Raw genomic sequence first — 20,943 nt, forward strand, 5'->3', positions numbered from 1 at the left:
AATGGCTGGGGCTGAATCAGGCCTAAGCTGAAAGCTGGAACACAATCCAGGTCTCCCAAGTGGTGGCACAGACTGGAGTTCACAAACTGCCACTTGCTGCCTCCCAGGGTGAACATCAGCGGGAAAGAGAAATTATGTGCAAAGCCAGGACTGCAGTCCAGCCAGGCGAATGTGGAATGTGGGCATCCCAAGCAAGCACCTTAACAGCTAGGTCAAATGCCATTTAAGACACATGTTTAATTGACTCATATTTTTTAAAATACTATGCAGAAAAGGAAATATTCTGATTTGATATTAAAATGGAGCACATATGCTACATTCTACTATATTTTATTAGTTTTCTGTGACTGCATAGCATATAAAGTAACTTGGTTTGTATTCTCTTCTGAGAGTTCGATTTCGGAAAATCTGCTCCCAGTCATTGTGCTTTTGGCAGGATTCATTTGCTTGTGGCTGTATGACTGAGGGTCCTGCCTGTTTGCCGTCTGTTGACTGGAGGCCACCTTCGGTACTAAGAGGCCTCTCACAAGTCCTGGGAGCCCATGGCAGTTCCCAGACCTTACCCACAGGTCCTTTCAGTGCAATTTTAAAGCATGACTGTTTGCTTCATCAAGCCAGAAAAAAGAGCATCCTCCTAGCAAGATGGAGATACAAGTATAATCTATAGATACACACACACACACACACACACATACACGGATATATCTACACACACATCATTGTAGGCTCAACCTTTGTGCCCTGTACCTTCACCAAATGCTATTGGATAGAACAAAGACCAGCTCCCACCAGCACCCAAGGCAGGGGAGGGAGAAAACACAAAGGTTTGAATACCTGGAGCTGAAAACTCGTCAGAGGTCAATTTAGAGACCATTCACCATATGTATGAAATATTTCCAGTAAAATGAATATTTCAATAGTCACTAGTTACAACTTAATTTGGAAGACTTTAAAGATATTGTTGGCATTTTTGAAATTTCAATAAATATCATAGGAAAGCACAGGTTATGCCATGTTTATGTTGTGCAGAACACTGTGTTCTTAAGTTGGAAGCACTTTTCCATCTTGTTGATAAATCTGCATTTGTGTGACATGGAAAGAATAAAGTCTAACACTGGATGGCAGTAGTAGCTCGTTCAAAATTCAATCAGTTAAAGTCCCAGTACAAAGCAAACCATGAGAAGTAAACACCTCATTTTTATATTTTTTCATGAATTCCATTTTAGATTCTTTCACATTGCCAGTTCTAAATACCCTTTATTCTGGTGTGGTGCAATTAGGTGTGTTTATTAGATTTTTAGCATTTTTCAATTGGGTTTCCAAAAGCAAATGTCAGCTAATTAAACTTGTAAATAAAATTCTTGAAAATGAATTTGGATATACCTGATATATTGAGTCAGATAAATGAAACTGAGCAAATGTTTTTAGAGCCCTCCATATAACTGATGCAATGCTATGAGATAGAAAAATAGATAAGTAATAGAATACATGTTATATCCTTTCAAAGACTTGCCTTTTTACACTAGAAAGACATCCACATACAGAATTTAAAGTCAAATGGTCATTGCCATTTCCTGGTCACAAAGATTAAGCACAAAATATTAACCCTTGCTTTTCAAGTGGGAGATCAAGAGATAGAAAAATGTTCTGCTGTCTCTCCATACTTTGAAATTTTAGGGTTAGTTCTCATATTTGTGAAGTGGCATGTGCATCAAATGCCAGTGTGGTATTTATCCATTTATAAATCTTCAAATCATTTTAAGAACATTGTGAAGAGAACATTAACTTTGTTGTAACCACACCATTTCTACAGATTGAGAGAGAAGTGAGATTTAAAGAGAAGTAACAGTTTTACACTCATAATAGTATATGTAAGTATTATTTGCCATCACTTTTTGAAAATACTATTAATCTTAAGAAAATTAACATATTAGACTCATAAATCCGAAAAACTTGTGTACTCAGCAATAATTAAATAGGAGTCAGGAGCCTAGAGGTTTGCTTATAAATAATTTTAAAGTACAATATGTTCTAGGGCAGTAGAGAGCAATGTTGTTTATTTTATTTCTTGGCAAATAACCTGTAATACTTAGAGAAAATAAATGTGTAGCAATTAAAAAGTCAGTTTTTTTAAAAAAAACTATATTGTGTTTAATCATGGGTCATTTTTAGAATTAGAGCTGTCAATTGAGAATGTGAGTCATTGAAAATGACCATTTAAATATGATGGGATTAAAATGATTTTCAAGATTAGAGTAAGTACCTAGGGTTAGAGTAAGTACCTAGAGTAAGTACCTAGGGTTCATGGTGAATTATCTGTGAAATAGCCTTGTGGGTAGGCAGGTATAATACCTGTGAGCATGTCCATTAGCAGAAACTGTTGCATAATAATGTCGTTTTCATGTCACTATTTAGTTTTTCTGGCTAGAAGCCTCCCCCCGCCCCCGCCCCAGTTTTGTAATGACGGGATGCTGAGAAGGCTGTGAAGACAGGAAGTTATTCTGGGCCAGTTGATGTTGGAATCTGATGCCATCCATAATGTTCTGCAGGCCCTTTCTTCTATAAAGATCATCCAAAACTATAGAGCTTGTTGAATAAAGAGGAATATAATACAGGATAGGTTGGTGATTGCATATTTATTATTATTGCTATGTTCAGGTTCCGTTTTAAGAAGAACTAAACATTTTCATTGGTCTATACTTTACTGAGGGTCCTCAGTACTGCGCTTACTGTGCCTAATGAGTACATCAGTCCTGCCTGCTAGGAGCTTCCATTTACCCCTTTGGCTCTAAGGAACTCAGTCCATCTTTCTGCAGATCTTCTCAAGGCCAGGATCTAGAGGAAAGCACTGGACCCTCTTATATTCTACCATCTTGATTTGAAAGCAGGCCTTTGGTCATGTGAAAGTCCCCATTGCACACAAAGACAATGCTGACCATTGCATCTCTGTCCAGTCTCTACAAAACTGGGGAAAGGTATTTTTCTAGCATCAGAGCACAACAATAGGGTTATGAGTCAATCCTTGACCCAGGTCAAGTTGTTTAAGCTCTCTTGTATGACCTGTAACTTGGAATAGGTTTTAGACCCAACTCTTAGGATGTGAATTAATACATGCTATATACCTGATACATGGTTTATATTCAATAATTAGTTGCTATTGTAACAATTTGGATGTATGTATGTATGGCATATGCACATACTACCTTTTTTTAATTTTTTGACAGGCAGAATGGACAGTGAGAGAGAGAGAGACAGAGAGAAAGGTCTTCCTTTTCCGTTGGTTCACCCCCCAATGGCCACTGCGGCTGGTGCGCTGCAGCCCGCGCACTGCGCTGATCCACTGCCAGGAGCCAGGTGCTTCTCTTGGTCTCCTATGCGGGTGCAGGGCCCAAGGAATTGGGCCATCCTCCACTGCCTTCCCAGGTCACAGCAGAGAGCTGGCCTGGAAGAGGAGCAACCGGGACAGAATCCGGTGCCCTGACTGGGACTAGAACTTGGGGTGCTGGCACCGCAGGCAGAGGATTAGCCTATTGAGCCGCAGTGCCAGCTACACATACTACCTTTTACCATGCAACATCTAGAATGCCTCAAAATTAAACTCTAGGTGTAAAAAGGATTTTCTGACATATCCACTGAAGTACACTTATTGTCTCTTGTATTTTGCCCTCTTCTATTTTAAAACAATGATGTGCTGTGGTTGCTTAATATTTAAATAACATGATATAAAGATGTTATAATAAGGAAGGAAGGAAGGAGAGAAAGAAGAAAGAAATAAAGAAAGAAAGAGAGAGAGAAAGAAAGGGAAAAAAGAGAGAAGGATGGAGGAAGGGAGTGAGATGAAAGGAAGGAGGAGGAATTGAAGAAGCGGAAGGGGAGTATTATATTCTTAGAATTGTATGTATGAACTACACAAGATCTATATGTTAATAGAAAACTATTTTTAAAAAGAAATATATTTGAAAAATATAGTTAAAAATATAAATGCAGTATTTTTTTTACTTCACTAAAATCTATTCAGAGATAGATTAACCACGATTAAAAGTTTTACATTAGACCATGTTAGATTGTAGAGGACCATATACATTCTCACAATCTTAGTAAAATTGTAAGTTGGTATAGCAGTTTCCGAATTTAGTAATATTTATTAAAATTTAAATTATCTTAGACCCAGAATTCTACTTCTATGAATTTAGTTGTAGATGTACTCTCACATGTAATGCAAATTTATTCATGTTCATACAAGTGTGTTCTGTGCAGTTTGTAAGGGATTGATAGGTGGTCTTAGAATCAGTAAAACTGCTAGTGTTACTATGGAAAACCACTGAGAAATATTTTTCAGCAAATTAAGAAAGTTTCAAACTAGTACTTACAATGCTTACAAAATGCTTACAAAAAGAGTTTCAAAATTATCCTTACAATGCATGTTTACATTTATACATACATAGTGATAAGTGTATTTGCAGCACATGTGTATGAGTATATTTTTAAAAGCATGAGGATATTAGAATTAAAAGATAAGTTCATTTTGGTGCCAATGATTTGAAACCTATATGTAATTTTTTCATACTACATGTTTTATGTGAACTTTCTGAAGAACCCTAGTATGCATAGATTTCAACAAATTCTTGTATCAAAAATATCTTCACTTTGCATTTTGTTTTTCACAAATATTTTGAAGTACCCTCCTTTTTATATTTGTAAAAAGTGAGAAATTCCTTTTGTGCAAGTCTTGTTTATTATGGAAAATGTCATAAAAGTATTCAAGGACGCATTATTTCTAGGAAATTGAACTCACAGTCTCACATTTGGAAGGAAACTCATGTTTCACTTGATAAAATTTCGTTGTTCTTGGGGCCAGCGCTGTGGCGCAGTAGGTTAATTCTCCACCTGCAGCACCGGCATCCCATATGGGCGCTGGACTCTAATCCCAGCTGCTCCTCTTCCAATCCAGTTCTGTACTATGGCCTGGGAAAACAGTAGAAGATGGCCCAATTCCTTGGGCCCCTGCACCTGCATGGGAGACTGGGAAGAAGCACCTGGCTCCTGGCTTCAGATCGGCATAGCTCCGGCCATTCCGGCTGTCTGGGGAGTAAACCAACTGACAGAAGACCTTTCTCTCTGTCTCTTCCTCTCGCTGTAACTCTACCTCTCAAATAAATAAATAAAATATTATTTTTTTTTTGTTTTCCTTAAATTTGTAACCATGTGCCTGTATAATGGCTATACAAGTCAGGAAGATCAACTCTCCCTGGAAGGTAATTCTTAACTTATTCCCCAGTGTGGTTATAATATCATACATTTTTCCATTTTCTATATTTTATTTTTTCATAAGCACAGAAATACATCAGGTAACTATTCATTTTAGGAAAGATCTAAACTAAATTTACAGACCTTTAAGATGGTAAAGTTATCATTCAAACACAAAAGGTTGTACATATCTTTCTTGGATATGGTTATTTGTATATTAATTATAACAAATATTCCCCCACATGACCATTGCTATATTCAACTACATTTATTCTTTTCTTCATGCTGTTTAATGAATTAGGGGGAAAACATGCTTTAGTGAAAAAAGGAATAGAAAAGTTTAATTAGAAGATCTAAATCTTTGCAAAAGACCAAAAGAATTCACTTAGAGATTTTTTCTAGTGATATATTTAATCTGAAATTATGTAGAATATGAACCCCCAAAACTTGCAAGTTATATATGATTTATAAGAGTATTTGCGAAATAATCTCCATACTGCTAATTTACTCCTTACTCATCTGGTATTGTCTTACATTACTATATTTTCATCATATCGTAGCACTTTTATGTAATTACATATTTCAGAACATAATTTGAAAATGCCATGCTTTTTGTTTTTGAAGGAAGCAATAACAATTGTTTTTGTTATGGTAGATATCAAAATGTTAACCATTATCTGAAATTAGACAAGACTCCCAATAGGCAGACGAGGTAGACACATGTATGCTTGAGGTGTCTTGCTGAGGTTAATGGGATTTCCATCCAGTCGAATGTCCTCCAGTGCCTTACGGATGTAAGTCACATTTTTAACATTGCAGAAGGTGTCTTCATGCATCTCCAGAATGTTGTTATTCTAAAAACAAAGAAAATACATTGTAAGACAAGGCGATATATGTCCTTAGTTTTGATTGGTATCATAGTATATTTTGTTTCTCCCTCATTTTGATTCTTTTGTTCTTTCCCCTAATTATAACTAAATATTATGTGATTATTATATGCCAAGCACTTTCTAGGCAATGGGGATGAATCAATGAACAAAATAGACATGTTATTGCCCTTATAATACCTATAACTTCAGTAAGGGAAATGAAAGAAGGTGAAAATAGATTTAAAGAAAAAAGTTATTTTCAAGATGATGAGTACTATAAAGAAAGGATGATGACTGTGGAAAGCCATCTGAAGAGGCAGCTGTATAATTGAGATTGGAATGAGGAAGGAGGAGTACGGTTAGAGTATACTAGGTGATAGGAGCCGGTGCTGTGGCACAGCGGGTTAAAACCCTGGCCTGAAGCGCCTCATCCGTACGGGCACGGTCCTAGTCCCGGCTGCTCCTCTTCTGATCCAGCTCTCTGCTATGGCCTGGGAAAGCAGTAGAAGATGGCCCAAGTCCTTGGGCCCATGGACCCATATGGGAGACCCGGAAGAAGATTCTGGCTCCTGGCTTTGGATCAGCACAGCTCCGGCCATTGTAGCCATCTGGAGAGTGAACCAGCAGATGGGAGACCTCTCTCTCTCTCTCTCTGTCTCTGTCTTTCTCTCTCAACCTCTCTCTGTAACTCTGTCTTTCAAATAAATAAAATAAAGCTTAGAAAAAAGAATATACTAGATGACAAGAACATCAAGTTCAAAGTCTTGAGCATTAGCTTAGAGTATTGCTCCCTCAAAACCCAACATTCAAATAATTGGGCTGAAGTGCAGTGCATGGAGGAGGAGGGAGAACAAGTAGCAGGAAGATACTTGCAGCACCCAAGACTGTATTTTAAAAAATAGCTTTATTGAACATATTTCACTATCAAATTTATCCCCTTCCATCATACAGTTCAGTGATTTTAGTTGAAAAAAAAAAATGACAGTTTTACTTGAACAAATCTTCAGTCACTGAGTGAAAATGATATATATTTAGAACTGATGACATCATAGCATTTGTGAAATGTGTTTTCACTTATTACTTCAAAGACAAAATATGTAGCTTAATGAGATTTAAAATAACCCAAACTTCCTGCTATATTGGTTATAAAAAAGAAGCTGAACTTTCTTTATCCAGAAAGATGGAAACATGTCATTTCATAGCACATGGGAATACTTTAGGATTGAATTTAATTCAATGCATAAACATTAAAGTAGAAAACTAAATTTGACAAAATTTTTCTCTGAAAACTGGAAGCCAAATAAGGTTTTTATTGCTCCTTTTTCTCTTCCACTTTTTTTTTTTTTGACAGGCAGAGTGGACAGTGAGAAAGAGACAGTGAGAAAGGTCTTCCTTTACTGTTGGTTCACCCTCCAATGGCCGCTGCGGCCAGGCGCACCGCGCTGATCCGAAAGCAGGAGCCAGGTGCTTTTCCTGGTCTCCCATATGGGTGCAGGGCCCAAGCACTTGGGCTATCCTCCACTGCACTCCCGGGCCACAGCAGAGAGCTGGCCTGGAAGAGGGGCAACCGGGACAGAATCCAGCGCCCCAGTTGGGACTAGTACCTGGTGTGCCAGTGCCGCAAGACGGAGGATTAGCCTATTGAGCCAAGGCGCCGGCTCTCTTCAACTTCTAATTCTTAGACATTTTTTCATCACAGCTTTCATTTTTTTTTCTAAAGAAGTTTTCTACACAAAAAAGATGTATTTTGACTTGGAAAAGAACTTTAAAATGACTAAGATATCTATCAGAATAGAATATGAATATGTATGTGTCTTGTACTTAAATCAAGAGAGAAAATAAATTTCAAGGCAGGAACCAGAGTTGTAGCAGTGATTGCAGCCACTGCTATGGGCCGGTGCACCCCATATCCAAGTGCCAGTTTGAGTCCCAGCTACTGAGTTTCCAATCTACCTTCTAATGACCCTGGAAGGCAGCAGAGGAATGCTGAAGTACTCGGGTCCCTGTCACCCAGTGGGACACCTAGATTGCATTTCTGGATCCTGGCATCAGCCTAACTTGGCCTCAGCTGATGCAACCCTTTGGAGAGTGAATTAGGACAGGGAAGACCCTTCTCTCTCTCTCTCCCTAACCTGCATCACTATGCTTTTAAAGAAACTAATAAATAAACTTTTAAATTGAATAAATTAACAAGAGGAGAGAGAAAAAGAACTAAGTTTGTTACTGTGGATCAACCTGCTGTTTTAAACAGGTTTTTGTTTTCTGACTTCCTTCTGTTTGATTTGTTAACTTGGAACTTTGGGCATACCTTATTGGAAGAAGCCTACCTGAAGGTGAAGAGCTCGTAGATTTTCTGGGAGTGGCAGAGGGATGTGGTCCAAGTTGTTATCAGTGAGGTAGAGATGATGGAGATCATACATATCCTGTGAACATGTCACATGCAAGGATTTAATAGCCATTAATTGTGCATGGTTATATTTTCAATTCCCTCTTCATGCAGCTATTTTAATAACATGGTCCAGGTCTTGTCTTGTACAGTTGAAAGAAATTAGTTTTTACATTACTAGGCACTAAAAATGAGTTTTGAAAAATGGATCATAAGCAAATACTTCTTCATGGAAATGAAACATGTTTCTTCAATCTCTAGGAAGAACCTTGCTTTGTTCAGTCTCATATTCTCAGTTTAAACAAGGCAACTACTCATGAAAGACATTCTGTATTGCTGCTTAGAGGATTTTGGCAAGATATAGCAAGAATTTCCTCTGTTTTAGAAGTGTGGAGAAATGAGAATTCCTCCTCAACAAAAGCCTGTTAGCCCAAGTACCCAGAAAGTGGCCTCCTAGCAAGACAGAAAACAGACAACAAAACACTAGCAAAACACTCCAGAGTAGATTGTGACTCCTAACAGCTCATGCCAACATGAGAATGAGCGAGGAGAACCTGTTGCCAAGCTAGAATGAAGTACCCAACCCCTGTGTTCTCCATTAGTGATATCACAGGAGGTCTAGAGGAGAGGCAGGGCTTTCGCAACCACTCAGCAGTAACAAGAATAAGGTCACACGACCCCTGTGACCTGCCTGGGAATAATGTGATGTGCCTTCAAAGACCAATTTAAAATCATTTGTTTAAGGTACGTTTTGAGGAGCAGCTTGAATGGAGTGAGAGTGGGTGAGAAAGTTCATGCTATTGTTATGCTATTGTTTAGAGCCCTAATCTGGCTCTTCACTTAGAAAACAAAATCTGCTCAGTTAACTGAACTCAACCTCCTTTCAAGGTCATTTAGAAGCCTTCTGCCCTCAAAACGCCACCCATACCCTACCCAAGTTGTTGTCCCTATAATCACATAAAAATCTCTCCCTGAGTTCCTGGTCAACACATATTTTCTGGCTTATACCACTTGCAGCAGCTCCTGTAGATGCATCCTTCGGGTAACCACTCACTTCTTATTCCAGCCCTGCTTTATTTTCATGGTGCTTGAGCACCCACAGCATGTACCAGGACAAAGTATTTCCCAAAAACATGAGAGATGCAATTGTGAAGTTCATTTTGAAAGTCAAGTCTCATTAAATTAAATCCCCTTATAGAAATAAAAAAGGCTGGTCATTAATAGCAAGTCCAAGGGAAAGTGACATTTTCTTGTATCAGACTTAAAACTTACTTTAAATGCTTCTTGCTTTATCCCTTTCCTTCCAAGTCTATTGTTGCTAATATCAATAAAAGTCAAAGTAGTTGGCAATTCTGGGAGCTGCCTTATTTTGTTGTCACGCAGGACAAGCTCTCGAAGTTGAGGCAGCTTTCGGAATGCATCTTCATCAATCTCAGATATTAAATTTGATGTCAAATCTATCCTTTTTAAATCATCTAGGAAAAAAATTAAGTACTTAAATAGTCTTGAATATATTTTACTCAAGTAAAAATCTGAGTATAAATTTTCCCACGCATAACATATATAAAATTAATTTAATTAACAACTGATAGTTAATAAAAATAATTATTTTGTAAAATATTTTCTCCAAATACTATTCACATTTATGCATTTGTAAATATTGCAACTTGAGCAAAGACATTGGCACATTATATTTAAAATAACTCATCTTTTCTCCACATTATTTATAAACTTCGGATTTTACTATTTAAAATAGTCTCCCAAGGGGCAAGATTTGGCACAGCAGTTTGTATAATCCTTGGGATATCTTCATCTCATTTTGAAAGACCTGAGTTTGAGTAACAGCTCAGCTTCCATTTCCAGCTTCTTGCTAATGTGCATCGTGGGAGACCTCAGATGATGCTCTGACACTCAAGTGAAAGACCCTGACTGAGTTCCAAACTCCTGGTTCTGGCCAGACCCAGCCCTGACTGTTGTAGACATTTGGGAAGGGAAGCAATAAGTATATTTCTTTCCCTATCAATCTGCATTTGTCTCCATCTGTCTCTCTGTGTCTCTTTGCTTTTCAAGTACAATAAAAATAAATAAATACTTTTTTAAATAAAAACTTTGAAGTACTGGAAAATGGATAGATTTTCTAGTAGTCAAAGATATAAGCATTAAAAAAGAAATCTTCAAATGATTAAAATACTTTATAAAGACAAGTGCCAAAGTTCTTCAAAGTTAGCAACAACTTTGAAATGAGAATGTAGATTTGTTCTGATCAATCATAAAACAGCTATGCTTTAATGGAAGCTTTTTTTAAAAAGCCAAATTCTCATAAATATATGACTTGACATTTACTCTTATGTCATAACATAATAATACATTCCAGAGAATAAAACTATTTACAATTTATAGCTAATTAACATAGTTCATTTGAAAATATCAACAACTATGCCATTTCATAATACCATTAATTGTTTTCCTTATCATTATTAAACTCTGACATATTAAATAAAAATGATTGATGAGCCATATTTTAACATTTAACTTTCATTCTACACTGTAAAAAATTTAGTGATGTCTAAAAAAGAATAGAAAGACATTAATGTGACCATCCATACTTAGGCTTGCAAAGTCATTTTTGTTGATCTTTTTAATTCTGTTAAAGCGAGAATAGAAATAAGCAGTATTCTTGGGCAGTGGAGGAATAGCATCAAGTTCATGGTCATCACAGTATACAGTGGTACTTATACAAGTACACAGAAGGCAAGTTGGAAAGTCTGAAAAATAGAAGTAAATAATCATATATAAATAGCAAAATAATTTATAAGACATAATTTGCTTATGAATGCTTGATGAGCAAGATTAGAGTCTCATACAGATCATCCCAGTATGTTTCATATTTTCTTATAGTTTTCTGTAAATGGAACATTAAAGTCAAATATATCAATTGCAGCTTCTCCCATAACATTTAAAAATTAATTAAAATTATTGAATGGATATAGCATGACTGTTACTTTCATACTTATTAGAAATTCTATTTTCAAAATATAAATGTTAACATTATGCTACTTATAAAGTTAAGAGTTCACATGTCATACTTTCATTGATCTTTGGTTCAGTATTTAAATATTCGATTGAAACCTAATGTGCTTCAAGAAAAAAGTAATAGTTTTAATATTCATTCATTCAATACATGTTATTAAACCCTTTATGTGTAAATGACAGTATGCTAGCTTGTGGAACACTGTACAGCACAAAGCAACCCCGTTCTGTTTTATAAGACAGTATGTGAGATGAATGTCAATCACACAGTTAAATAAAATTGTAACTTTGATAAATATATGTGCATAACATGGGAGAATTTGACCCACTCTGAGAGTCATGGGAGGGGTCCCTTCAGAAGGTGATAATGGAGTTGTGATCTGCAGGAAGAGGAGTTGACTGCACATAGCAAGAAAACGGTATGACAGGCAAGAGAAAAAGCGTGTACCAAGTCCCTTCATTGTGAAGGGGGTTAAAGAAGATCCATATGTATGAACTCTGAGAACATTGTAATGTTTAGGCCATAGCAGACACACACACACACACGCACACACAGAGCTGTTGCCCCTTCTTCACGCTCTGTCTAGTGGTTGTGTAGAGAACAATGAAGGTTTAAAGGAAACAGAATTAATGACTGGAAGGAAAGGAGAAGACAATATTGTGGAGGCCAGGTGGGAAGAGTGTTAAGTGAAAGGAAATAATCAACAGCCTAATGCTGGTGAGATGTCAATGACAGGAAAATATCACTGCTTAGTTATTACAGTAGGGTGGTTATCCAGGAACTTACTCGAACTGTGTATTGATGGAGTTTAAAAGCCAGATTCAAGTCAATTAAGGAGAAAGTTGGAGTTAAGGGAATACTTGAAGCAAATACAGACAATGCTGTTGAGATGTCTGATTGTGAGGAGTGAGAAAATAACTGTAATAGGATGCATGGGTGTCTTGTGTGCTGGAGGAGGGGGAATTGAAGTGGGAGGCATTAGAAGGAAAGGGTCCAGAGGATGAGAGGTTGAATATGAAAAGGATCCTGAGAGAAAAGTTGGAAATAGGGCTCAAAGCACAGTGGCAAGGAGTCACATCCTGCATGTGGGAGAACAGGCAGTTCCTCTGTTGTGTTGGGAGGAGAGGAGTCAGGATACATGGATGCAGACATAGGGAGATGCTATGTCTTGAACCAGAGACCAAGGGTCTGCTGACTGGGAGATTGCATGTTTCTCTGTGAAGGAGGAGGTTAGGACATCTGATAAGCTTGTGGAGTACAGGGAGGAGATGAGAAGGGCTGTTGGATGTCAGATGAATGGAGAAGGTGAGAAGTGATAGGAGAATTGTTGGCATTGTTCGGTGATTAATTCAGCTCTGTTTACCTGAGACTTTTCTGGTTTTCACATTGAGAGTCACACCCAAAATGGAACATTTGGTCACCATAATTAAGAGTCCATTTGCAGAGTATGATCAGGAACCAATTGTTTACCTACTAAGATCATATTGCTATCATCAGATAAAAAATTACTGCTAGCAATCACTTCAGGAATAAAAAAAACTTAAAAATGGAAATCCAGAAATTGTTTTAAAAGCAAGCACTATGAAATATTCAATACTTACTAATTTTTTTTTTGACAGGCAGAGTGGACAGTGAGAGAGAGAGAGACAGAGAGAAAGGTCTTCCTTTTGCCGTTGGTTCACCCTCCAGTGGCCGCTGCGGCCGGCGCACCGCGCTGATCCAATGGCAGGAGCCAGGTACTTATCCTGGTCTCCCATGGGGTGCAGGGCCTAAGCACTTGGGCCATCCTCCACTGCACTCCCTGGCCACAGCAGAGAGCTGGCCTTGAAGAGGGGCAACCGGGACAGAATCCGGAGCCCCGACCTTGACTAGAACCCGGTGTGCTGGCGCCGCAAGGGGGAGGATTAGCCTAGTGAGCCAAGGCGCTGGCCTCAATACTTACTAATTTCTGTAATCATTATAAGTTCATACTTTCTACTTATCAATAAAATTTTAAGTTTAAAAGATAAATAGTTAAAGTCTTTTGAATATTCATGGCCTCATTAATTTAGCTGTAATTGCTTTTATAATTTATATATATTCATGCTGGTTATAATTTAGTTTGAGTTTTTCTACTCACAACTCATGCCTACATTATCTATCTTTAAAATGTTATTCTTAGAAGCTTGTATTAAATAGTTAAAATATGACATTTTGATTTTTAATGTTCTTACTATTTTCAAACTGTTGAACTTTGATGAATGTTTGATGTTTTTCTGGAAATCAGAATGTAAAGTTTTTAACTTCATTATTTACCCTCATACTAGAGACAGAAAGTTCTTAATATTTTATGTTGTTCCAAAGTTGACATTATTGAGCCATGTCTTGAACACAGCCTTTAAAAAGAATGGGAATCATGCTACTGTGTTATTCCTGGCTCAGTGAAAGACTCCAAGAGCAGATACTGCTGCTGTACTGTCAAAAGTAATAATATTCTAGGGATATAAGTTTCTCATTTGGGATGCTTTCTATTGGACATTTGCATTCCTTCTTATTGTGTGTGTGTCTTCCTGGCTCTCGTTATAGTGTATCCTATTATTTAGAGGTTTAAGTATGTAAAAAGAATATGAGGCATCATTAATGACATTGACTTAGGATTTGGTGGTCTGTCTCACATTCTGACGCACGATATTCTACCTCCATAATCGCAGGTGTATATGTGGTATACTGCATTTTAAGTTTCTTATTTATCAAATGCAGAAAACAATGTTATGACACTCCAAGGAATTAATGGACATAAAATATTTAAGTGGCTGGCATATAGAAAGCATACATAGTGGTAATCAGAAACTCATCAAGGCAAAGAGTAGAATGTTGGTTACCAGGAACTGGGGAGAGATAAGGAGAGATGAGATTTTCAACAGATATAAAGTTTCAAATATGCAGGATAAATAAGCTTTAGAAATCTCTTATACAACATAGATAACTCCATGGTATTATTCACTGAAAAAATCATGAAGAAAGTTTACAAAATGGATATACTCCTCTGTAAAGAACATCAGATTGACAACCACTAACATCTATTACTTTTTACTGTGGACCAGGCATTATTTTCATTTCTATAATCCTTACAACAACTTTATTAGGAAAGTTCTGTTATTTATTAAGTCACCTTTTTTAGATGGAATAAATGATGCACAAAAATATTGATACCTTGCTCAAGACATAGACCCAGCAATTCGCAGAGCTGGTATTTGAATGCATGTGGTTTGGCTGCTCTGCCTCTCCAAGACTCAGTTTGACTATGTCCCTTTAGTCCTAGTCTTACTTTGTGCTATATTTTTCTTGCTTCTCCTCTTGTATCCTGCTATGTTCTTTTCAGATGTTTTTCATAATACTTATAGGATATTATTGCTTCTATATATTTTCTTATACTGGACAGAAAGATCCATGAGAACAATATCATTTCAAAAATCAGTTTCATATCTGCAGAGCTTGGAATACAGAAATGACCAATACTACCAAGTCTTTGCATTGGGAACCCGCTCATGTGTTCTACATCCTCACTATGCTGTTCTTGCTGTCTGAAAATACTCTGGGATGAGTCCTGTTGAATACCTTTAAGGTTGACACTGACAAATTATAATAAGAAATACAGACAAATCATGGAATCACACTTAGCACTAGGAATTGCTTGTCATTAACTGAAATGCCCTGATTTAGACTGTGTTCAGGCCATACAAGATGCTATTTGATGTCCTAGGATGTTTTCCTCTGTTGCTTCTAGGACTGAGAGAGGACAAAAAACCATGTTTTCCAATAAACACATAGACAAGAACCCAATGACTGGCTTCAAACTGAGTGTACGAATAGCTGTGTGATGTATGGCTAATTACCACAACTTTGAGTTACAGTTTTCTTGGTAATAATGAAAATAAAAAGCAATACTAGAACATTCACAGAGAACTTATATTATTCCAATGAGATACTGTGAACTGATGAGTCACATGCTCATTCAATGTAAGATATTATTACTAAAATCATCATCATCACTGCCATCCATTATCACTTTGTGTGGCCTGATGTCAAAAGCGCAGATTTGACAGTTTATTGATTGTCTCAGGTTTTAGAGAAGCATCCCACCAAAAAGGTGTGGAGTAGTGATACCAGGCAAATAATTCCTCCTAAAATCTTTGGTTATTTGGCCATTTCCATAAGGTTAAAGTAGAATGCCTGGAATTGGTCTATTTTAGCACAAAATACAAGTGTAACTCCTGAGTTAAACCTAGCTTGTTCCAACACTTTCTCCTTGGGTCACACAGGGTTCCCTGTGGAGTTGGCGCTTGGCAGCTTTGAGAGATGATGAAGTGAACTCAATAATTATTCAGCTATGAAGTGCCCCAACCTTCATTGGTGTGTGGGCCCAGAACCCCGGTGAATTCAGGCTCCTGAGGGGAAGACCCATCAATCAGCCTGGGGGTGGATTCTTCCTCTTCCTCCTCCTGAGTTTCTTCTGGCTTTGGGGGCAGAGTGAGGAGCTCGCTGTTTCCGGAAGGCATCATTGTTGCTATTTCACTCTGAAAAAAAAGTAAAATTTCATCAAGCAACCTTCTGAGTCACCCTGTGGCAGCGTTTTGCCACCTGACACTCATGTAAAATGTGTCCATCTTTGCCACCAGAGGGCACTGGTGTTCTGAAGTTCTGCACAGTGTGTCTGGCCTGCCTACTTGACAGAGCACATATGGTTCTAGAAATTGTTGTTGTTTCTAATTATTTTATTTCTCAAATCTTGGAAATTGCATCCAGTGTGTTTTGGGGCCTTTTTCTTTTAACATCTTACTTGTCTGTTCATTTTTGTAGGTTTTTAAAAATCTCACTTATTATTTTCTAGTAATACTTAGTTTTATAAGAATACATTATTATAGTGAAAGACTCAAATTAATCTAGAAATGTGCTGAGAAAAACCATAAATCCCCTTAACTCTCTAGTTATAATTTTACTCCCCCTAAAGACAGTAAAGGATAAAAGACTTTTGTGTATTTTTCTGTCCTTTTAATACTTGATTTCCTGGATTCATTACTAAGAGTTCACTCTTCCTCTCATAGCACTTTACCAAAAAGAATCCTTTCTACTAAAATAAAACAGGATGGTGACAGAAAAACTATATGATTTGATTATGATATACCATTTCTCATACATGTTTAATGTTATTGGAATAATATAGACATGAACAGTATTTGGACATGTTAAAATTAACTTTTCACTGAGATTGGCAATAGGAGGCCTTTATAAAATTGCAAAAATATTCAACATTCTTTATCAGAGACTATTCTTGCTTTTTTACTTGCATATTTGAAGTATTGTTTTGTTTCTAAAGATGTTGTTTGCATTTAAAATAAGCCCTCACTTTCAGCATCCTTCCCTTACCATTGTCTATTGCTTTTTAATTATGAGCTAAATGTCCCTGTCCCCTACAACCTTGTAAGGTTGGCCTGGAAATCTGCTCACCATAACCAGGGGAGGATGACATCCACACTCTTTCTGGGTCAATGTCTTCATCCTAGCCTCAAATTCCAGATTCTCCCTTGACTATACCAATGTGAGGAGCCTTCAGAAACTTCACGGAAAAAAATTTAAAAATGTTTATTTTTGTGCAAAAATTATCTTAAATCCATGCAAATGTTTCATAATATCTACCTTCATGGACCTTTGCATGTTCTCTTAATCCTTTCCACTTTTTTCCTTATTTGCTTTCATGAAAAAAGCAAGGAAACATAATTGCTTTTCAAATTAATGAAAAAATGATACACAAAGTATTCTTTCATCTGTTAGATCAGTACATAATTAAACCAGATTTTTTTTATTTTGTAGATAACCATAAGGTTTTAAAGATATACCTACTATTTATTGTCTCCAGATTTGAATACACTATATTTTAAATGAAACATCTTTTTTAAGAAACCTTAACCTTTTGTCACTTTACATTTCTGAATTATGCCTCCTTCTGTTTCCATAGTTCATTTTGTTTTGGCATTCACTGTATTGTATTGGTTCCACTAGTCTTCTGTGTGTCCAAACCTACTAGTTGGTAAACAGAGTCATGTCTCTTATATTTGCAACTTTAGGCTGTAACATATTAGGCAATAGATCAATAATTAAGTAATTGTTTTAAAGATTTGCTTATCTTAAATATATCTGATTCACAACTCTATGTTTGATTTTAGAGGTTTTGCTGAAAAGATTCAATGAATGTGCTAATGCTTACTTTAAAACATTTAAGTCATGAAATGAAACCAAGAGCAGATTATGCTGTATTTGATACTTTAGGAGCCATACATGAAGGCAGTATAAAGTGTGGCCAGAAAGCTCCAGCTGAGATGACTGGGTGCATTTCTTTAAAAGGCGACATTTGGTTTCCATCAGTAGATTCAGAATGAGACAGATTCAGAAGGAATGAATTTGCACAGAGACCAAAAAGAGGCTCCAGCAAGGGCGGAAATTGAGACAGATGTTTCAGGAATGGGAGCAGCCTAAAGGGAGAAACACATTCCAGACACATTGCCTTGAATCTGTAGCTTTGTAGGAAAGTGTTTGCACATACTTTCTACAGATAATTGTTTTTCCACTGATTTGATGTGAAGCTGTAAGATCTCATTTGTCATCCAGTATAATGAGGCAAAACAGCTTTTGTGTGTATCAGGGACCATTTTGTTCATGCTTGTGAATAAGATGAGAATACACAACTTTTAAAACTAAGGAAAAAGAATTCCTTTTCAGTTAGGCACAATTGTGGAGCTATAATCTCACAGCACTGTTTGAGAGCCTTTTGTGTTGTAGACCCATTTAAACTTACCACTAAATAGAAATCATTTGAGCTTCTTTTCCCCTCTTTTAACAATTTTTCATACTACAATATGAAGATATGAGGCAGTACATGTTAAAAAATGAGCCCAGGGAAACATAACCACCTGGTTCTCCATGTGGCGGAATTTTATGCTTATGCTGCAAAAACCTAAATTTGGATATAAACACAAATGGCCAGAATACATCCTGGCTCCCTTTCTTGAGCTACAGTTAGTAACACTCAAATGCAAATATAATAGATCCCCTTACATAAATATTCATTAGTTCATCAAGAGTTCTTTTTCCTTTACCTCCTTATTTTACTAACTTGATTTTTATTGAATCTGCTGTTAATCTATTCATTATATTTCTCTAAAGTATAGAAACATTATGACATGTAACTTGATCTTAGGCATCACTACACTTGTAGATCCTGGTACCAGTAAGGTTTGATTTACAGTAAATTTTCTCTTCCTCTTCTCTTGTTTGCCTGGCTTTAGAACTGTAGCTAAATTATGTCGTGGTAGACTATGCTTACCAGAACATTCATTTAGCATATATATAGCAGAGATGAAAAGAGAATAGTCCAAGGAAAGTGATTGGTGAGTTCTCAGAGTGAAGAGAATTTTCAAGAAACAAAAATCCTCAGGTGTGCCTCAGTTGCTCCTTGATCAGCCTCGAGTCCATGAAAGCAACCCAGCACCTGAATGTAATTTCCATGCAAATAACTGGGTGTCTCAGAAGTTTGTACTCTCTGGAGAAATAAAGACACTCAGTAGAAAAAAATCCCTTTGCATTTCAACTATCAATTTGTACTGATACTTTTACCAGCAATATTTATGCTATTGTTACCAATTCTGAAAAAAAAATTAAGACTTTCATTTTTCAATTATCAGCTGAGTTGAGCAAAGTAGAGTCCCTGTAAAAATTCTCAGCACCATTTGAAGTTGTGATAACACTTGGCCAGAAATGATTTTGATTTGGTGCTGGCATTATGGTATAGAAGATACAGGAGGAAAGCTTCTGCCTCTGATGCCAGAATCCCATATTGGAGTGCTGGCTGCTCCAGTTCTGATCAAGCTCCCTGAAAGTGTACCAGCGAAGGCAGTGGGATGATTGGTCAAGTTCATGGACCTCTGTCACCCGTGTGGCAAGTCAGGATGGGGTTCCTGACTCCTGGCTTCAGTCTGGTCCAAAGCTCACTTTTGTAGGTGTTTGAGAATTGAATCTGTGTGGACGAAGGATCTCTCTCTGTTTCTCTCTCTCCTTCTGTTACTCTGCTTTGCAAATAAATAAATAAATAAATTGTTTAAAATAAATAAATTTGATAAATTCCATTTGTTCATAGCCAAATTCACATCTATATGATCCGTGTAACTTATTGCTACTGCTAAGGTTAATTAACTTGTTATTCTTAATTTCCAAGAAAAATACTAAAAAAAGTCTAGTTAGAAAAACTGAATTAGTGTGTTCAGAAATATCAGCAGTCACATTTGCTGATTTCTTTGTCAGAATCTTTCCGGTGTAGTCTTATTGTTGAACACCTTGATAATACTCGAAAGGTTGTGATGATTATAAACAATTATCTTCAGTCCAGCATTGTGTTTAGTTACTAAAATTCGATGTGGTTTCGATCTTTTTGTATTTTTTTATCTTAGTACTTAAACTGCAGCTATAGTGCTATGAAAGGGCTAAGGTTACCTTCATGAATACATGAAAGTATCACCAAGTCAATGGATGAATTGTAACTGATGGACAGTTTACCAGTCTTTGTTATTATCAAATCAACCAGACTGAATGTCTGTGCCAAGAATTATGCTTAAGTTATGATCAACTTTCCATTTCACTTGTCTGTAGTGTTTTCTATCAATGCCATTTTTTCTATCAATACCATTATTTTTTTTCCCCTATCATCTTCATGGTCTAAATTACTAACCTCTGTTGCTTGAATACAGCAACAGTCTGTACAAAGGTAGTACCTATGCAGCAAGAATGAACTCTTAAAAGACAAGCTAATCATATCAAGTCTGGTAAAATCCTTTAATGGTCTTTTCTTGTTCTTGATAAAGACAAGCCTTGCAGAGGTACTGTAACATATCGGTTAAGGGGAAGGATTCAAACTAAATGAGTTTGAATCTAGCTTCACTTAGAGACCTTGGACGAATTAGTTTGCATCCTTGAGCAACAGTTCATCTATTTGTAAACTTCTGGTCTACATAATACAGCTGTATTACGATTGAAAATCCAATGCATATAAAACTTTTAAAAATAATTCCAGATACATAGTAACTGTCATAAAATGTTTGCTATTATTATTAGAACAAGTTCAAAACCCTTTTGTTTACAGGATCCTGTGTGTCCTGTGTGATCTGGTCCTTTCTTTTCTTTTTTTTTTTTTTTTTTAAAGCACCCCCTGGCAGTGACATGGGGTGAGAACTGGTTTTTTTTTTTTTTTTTTTTTTGAGATTTATTTTATTTGCTTGAAAGACAGAGTTACAGAGAGGTAGAGCCAGAGAGAGAGAGAGAGAGAGAGGTCTTCCATCTGCTGGTTTACTCCCCCAAATGGCTGCAACGGCCAGAGCTGAGCT

At 36.8% G+C, this 20,943-nt stretch overlaps 1 protein-coding gene and 1 long non-coding RNA gene across 4 annotated transcripts in view; one reads left to right on the forward strand and one right to left on the reverse strand.

The window, feature by feature from the left end:
* Positions 1–20,943, forward strand: part of LOC127491050 (uncharacterized) — a 352,787-nt gene that overhangs the window by 259,418 nt on the left and 72,426 nt on the right. The gene's annotated exons all lie outside the window — the stretch shown is intronic.
* Positions 5,299–20,943, reverse strand: part of EPYC (epiphycan) — a 37,161-nt gene continuing 21,516 nt past the window's right edge. For all 3 annotated transcript variants that reach the window (XM_070052689.1, XM_070052690.1, XM_002711383.5), the window contains 5 exons: positions 15,918–16,089; positions 11,109–11,267; positions 9,775–9,977; positions 8,444–8,539; positions 5,299–6,101 (listed from right to left, as the gene is read on the reverse strand). In XM_070052689.1, coding sequence (XP_069908790.1) covers positions 5,931–6,101; positions 8,444–8,539; positions 9,775–9,977; positions 11,109–11,267; positions 15,918–16,089 — 801 coding nt within the window. In that variant the 3' untranslated portion in view covers positions 5,299–5,930. The remainder of the gene's footprint in view (positions 6,102–8,443; positions 8,540–9,774; positions 9,978–11,108; positions 11,268–15,917; positions 16,090–20,943) is intronic.

Source organism: Oryctolagus cuniculus, chromosome 11 (genome assembly GCF_964237555.1).
Source record: "Oryctolagus cuniculus chromosome 11, mOryCun1.1, whole genome shotgun sequence".
NCBI lineage: Eukaryota > Metazoa > Chordata > Mammalia > Lagomorpha > Leporidae > Oryctolagus > Oryctolagus cuniculus.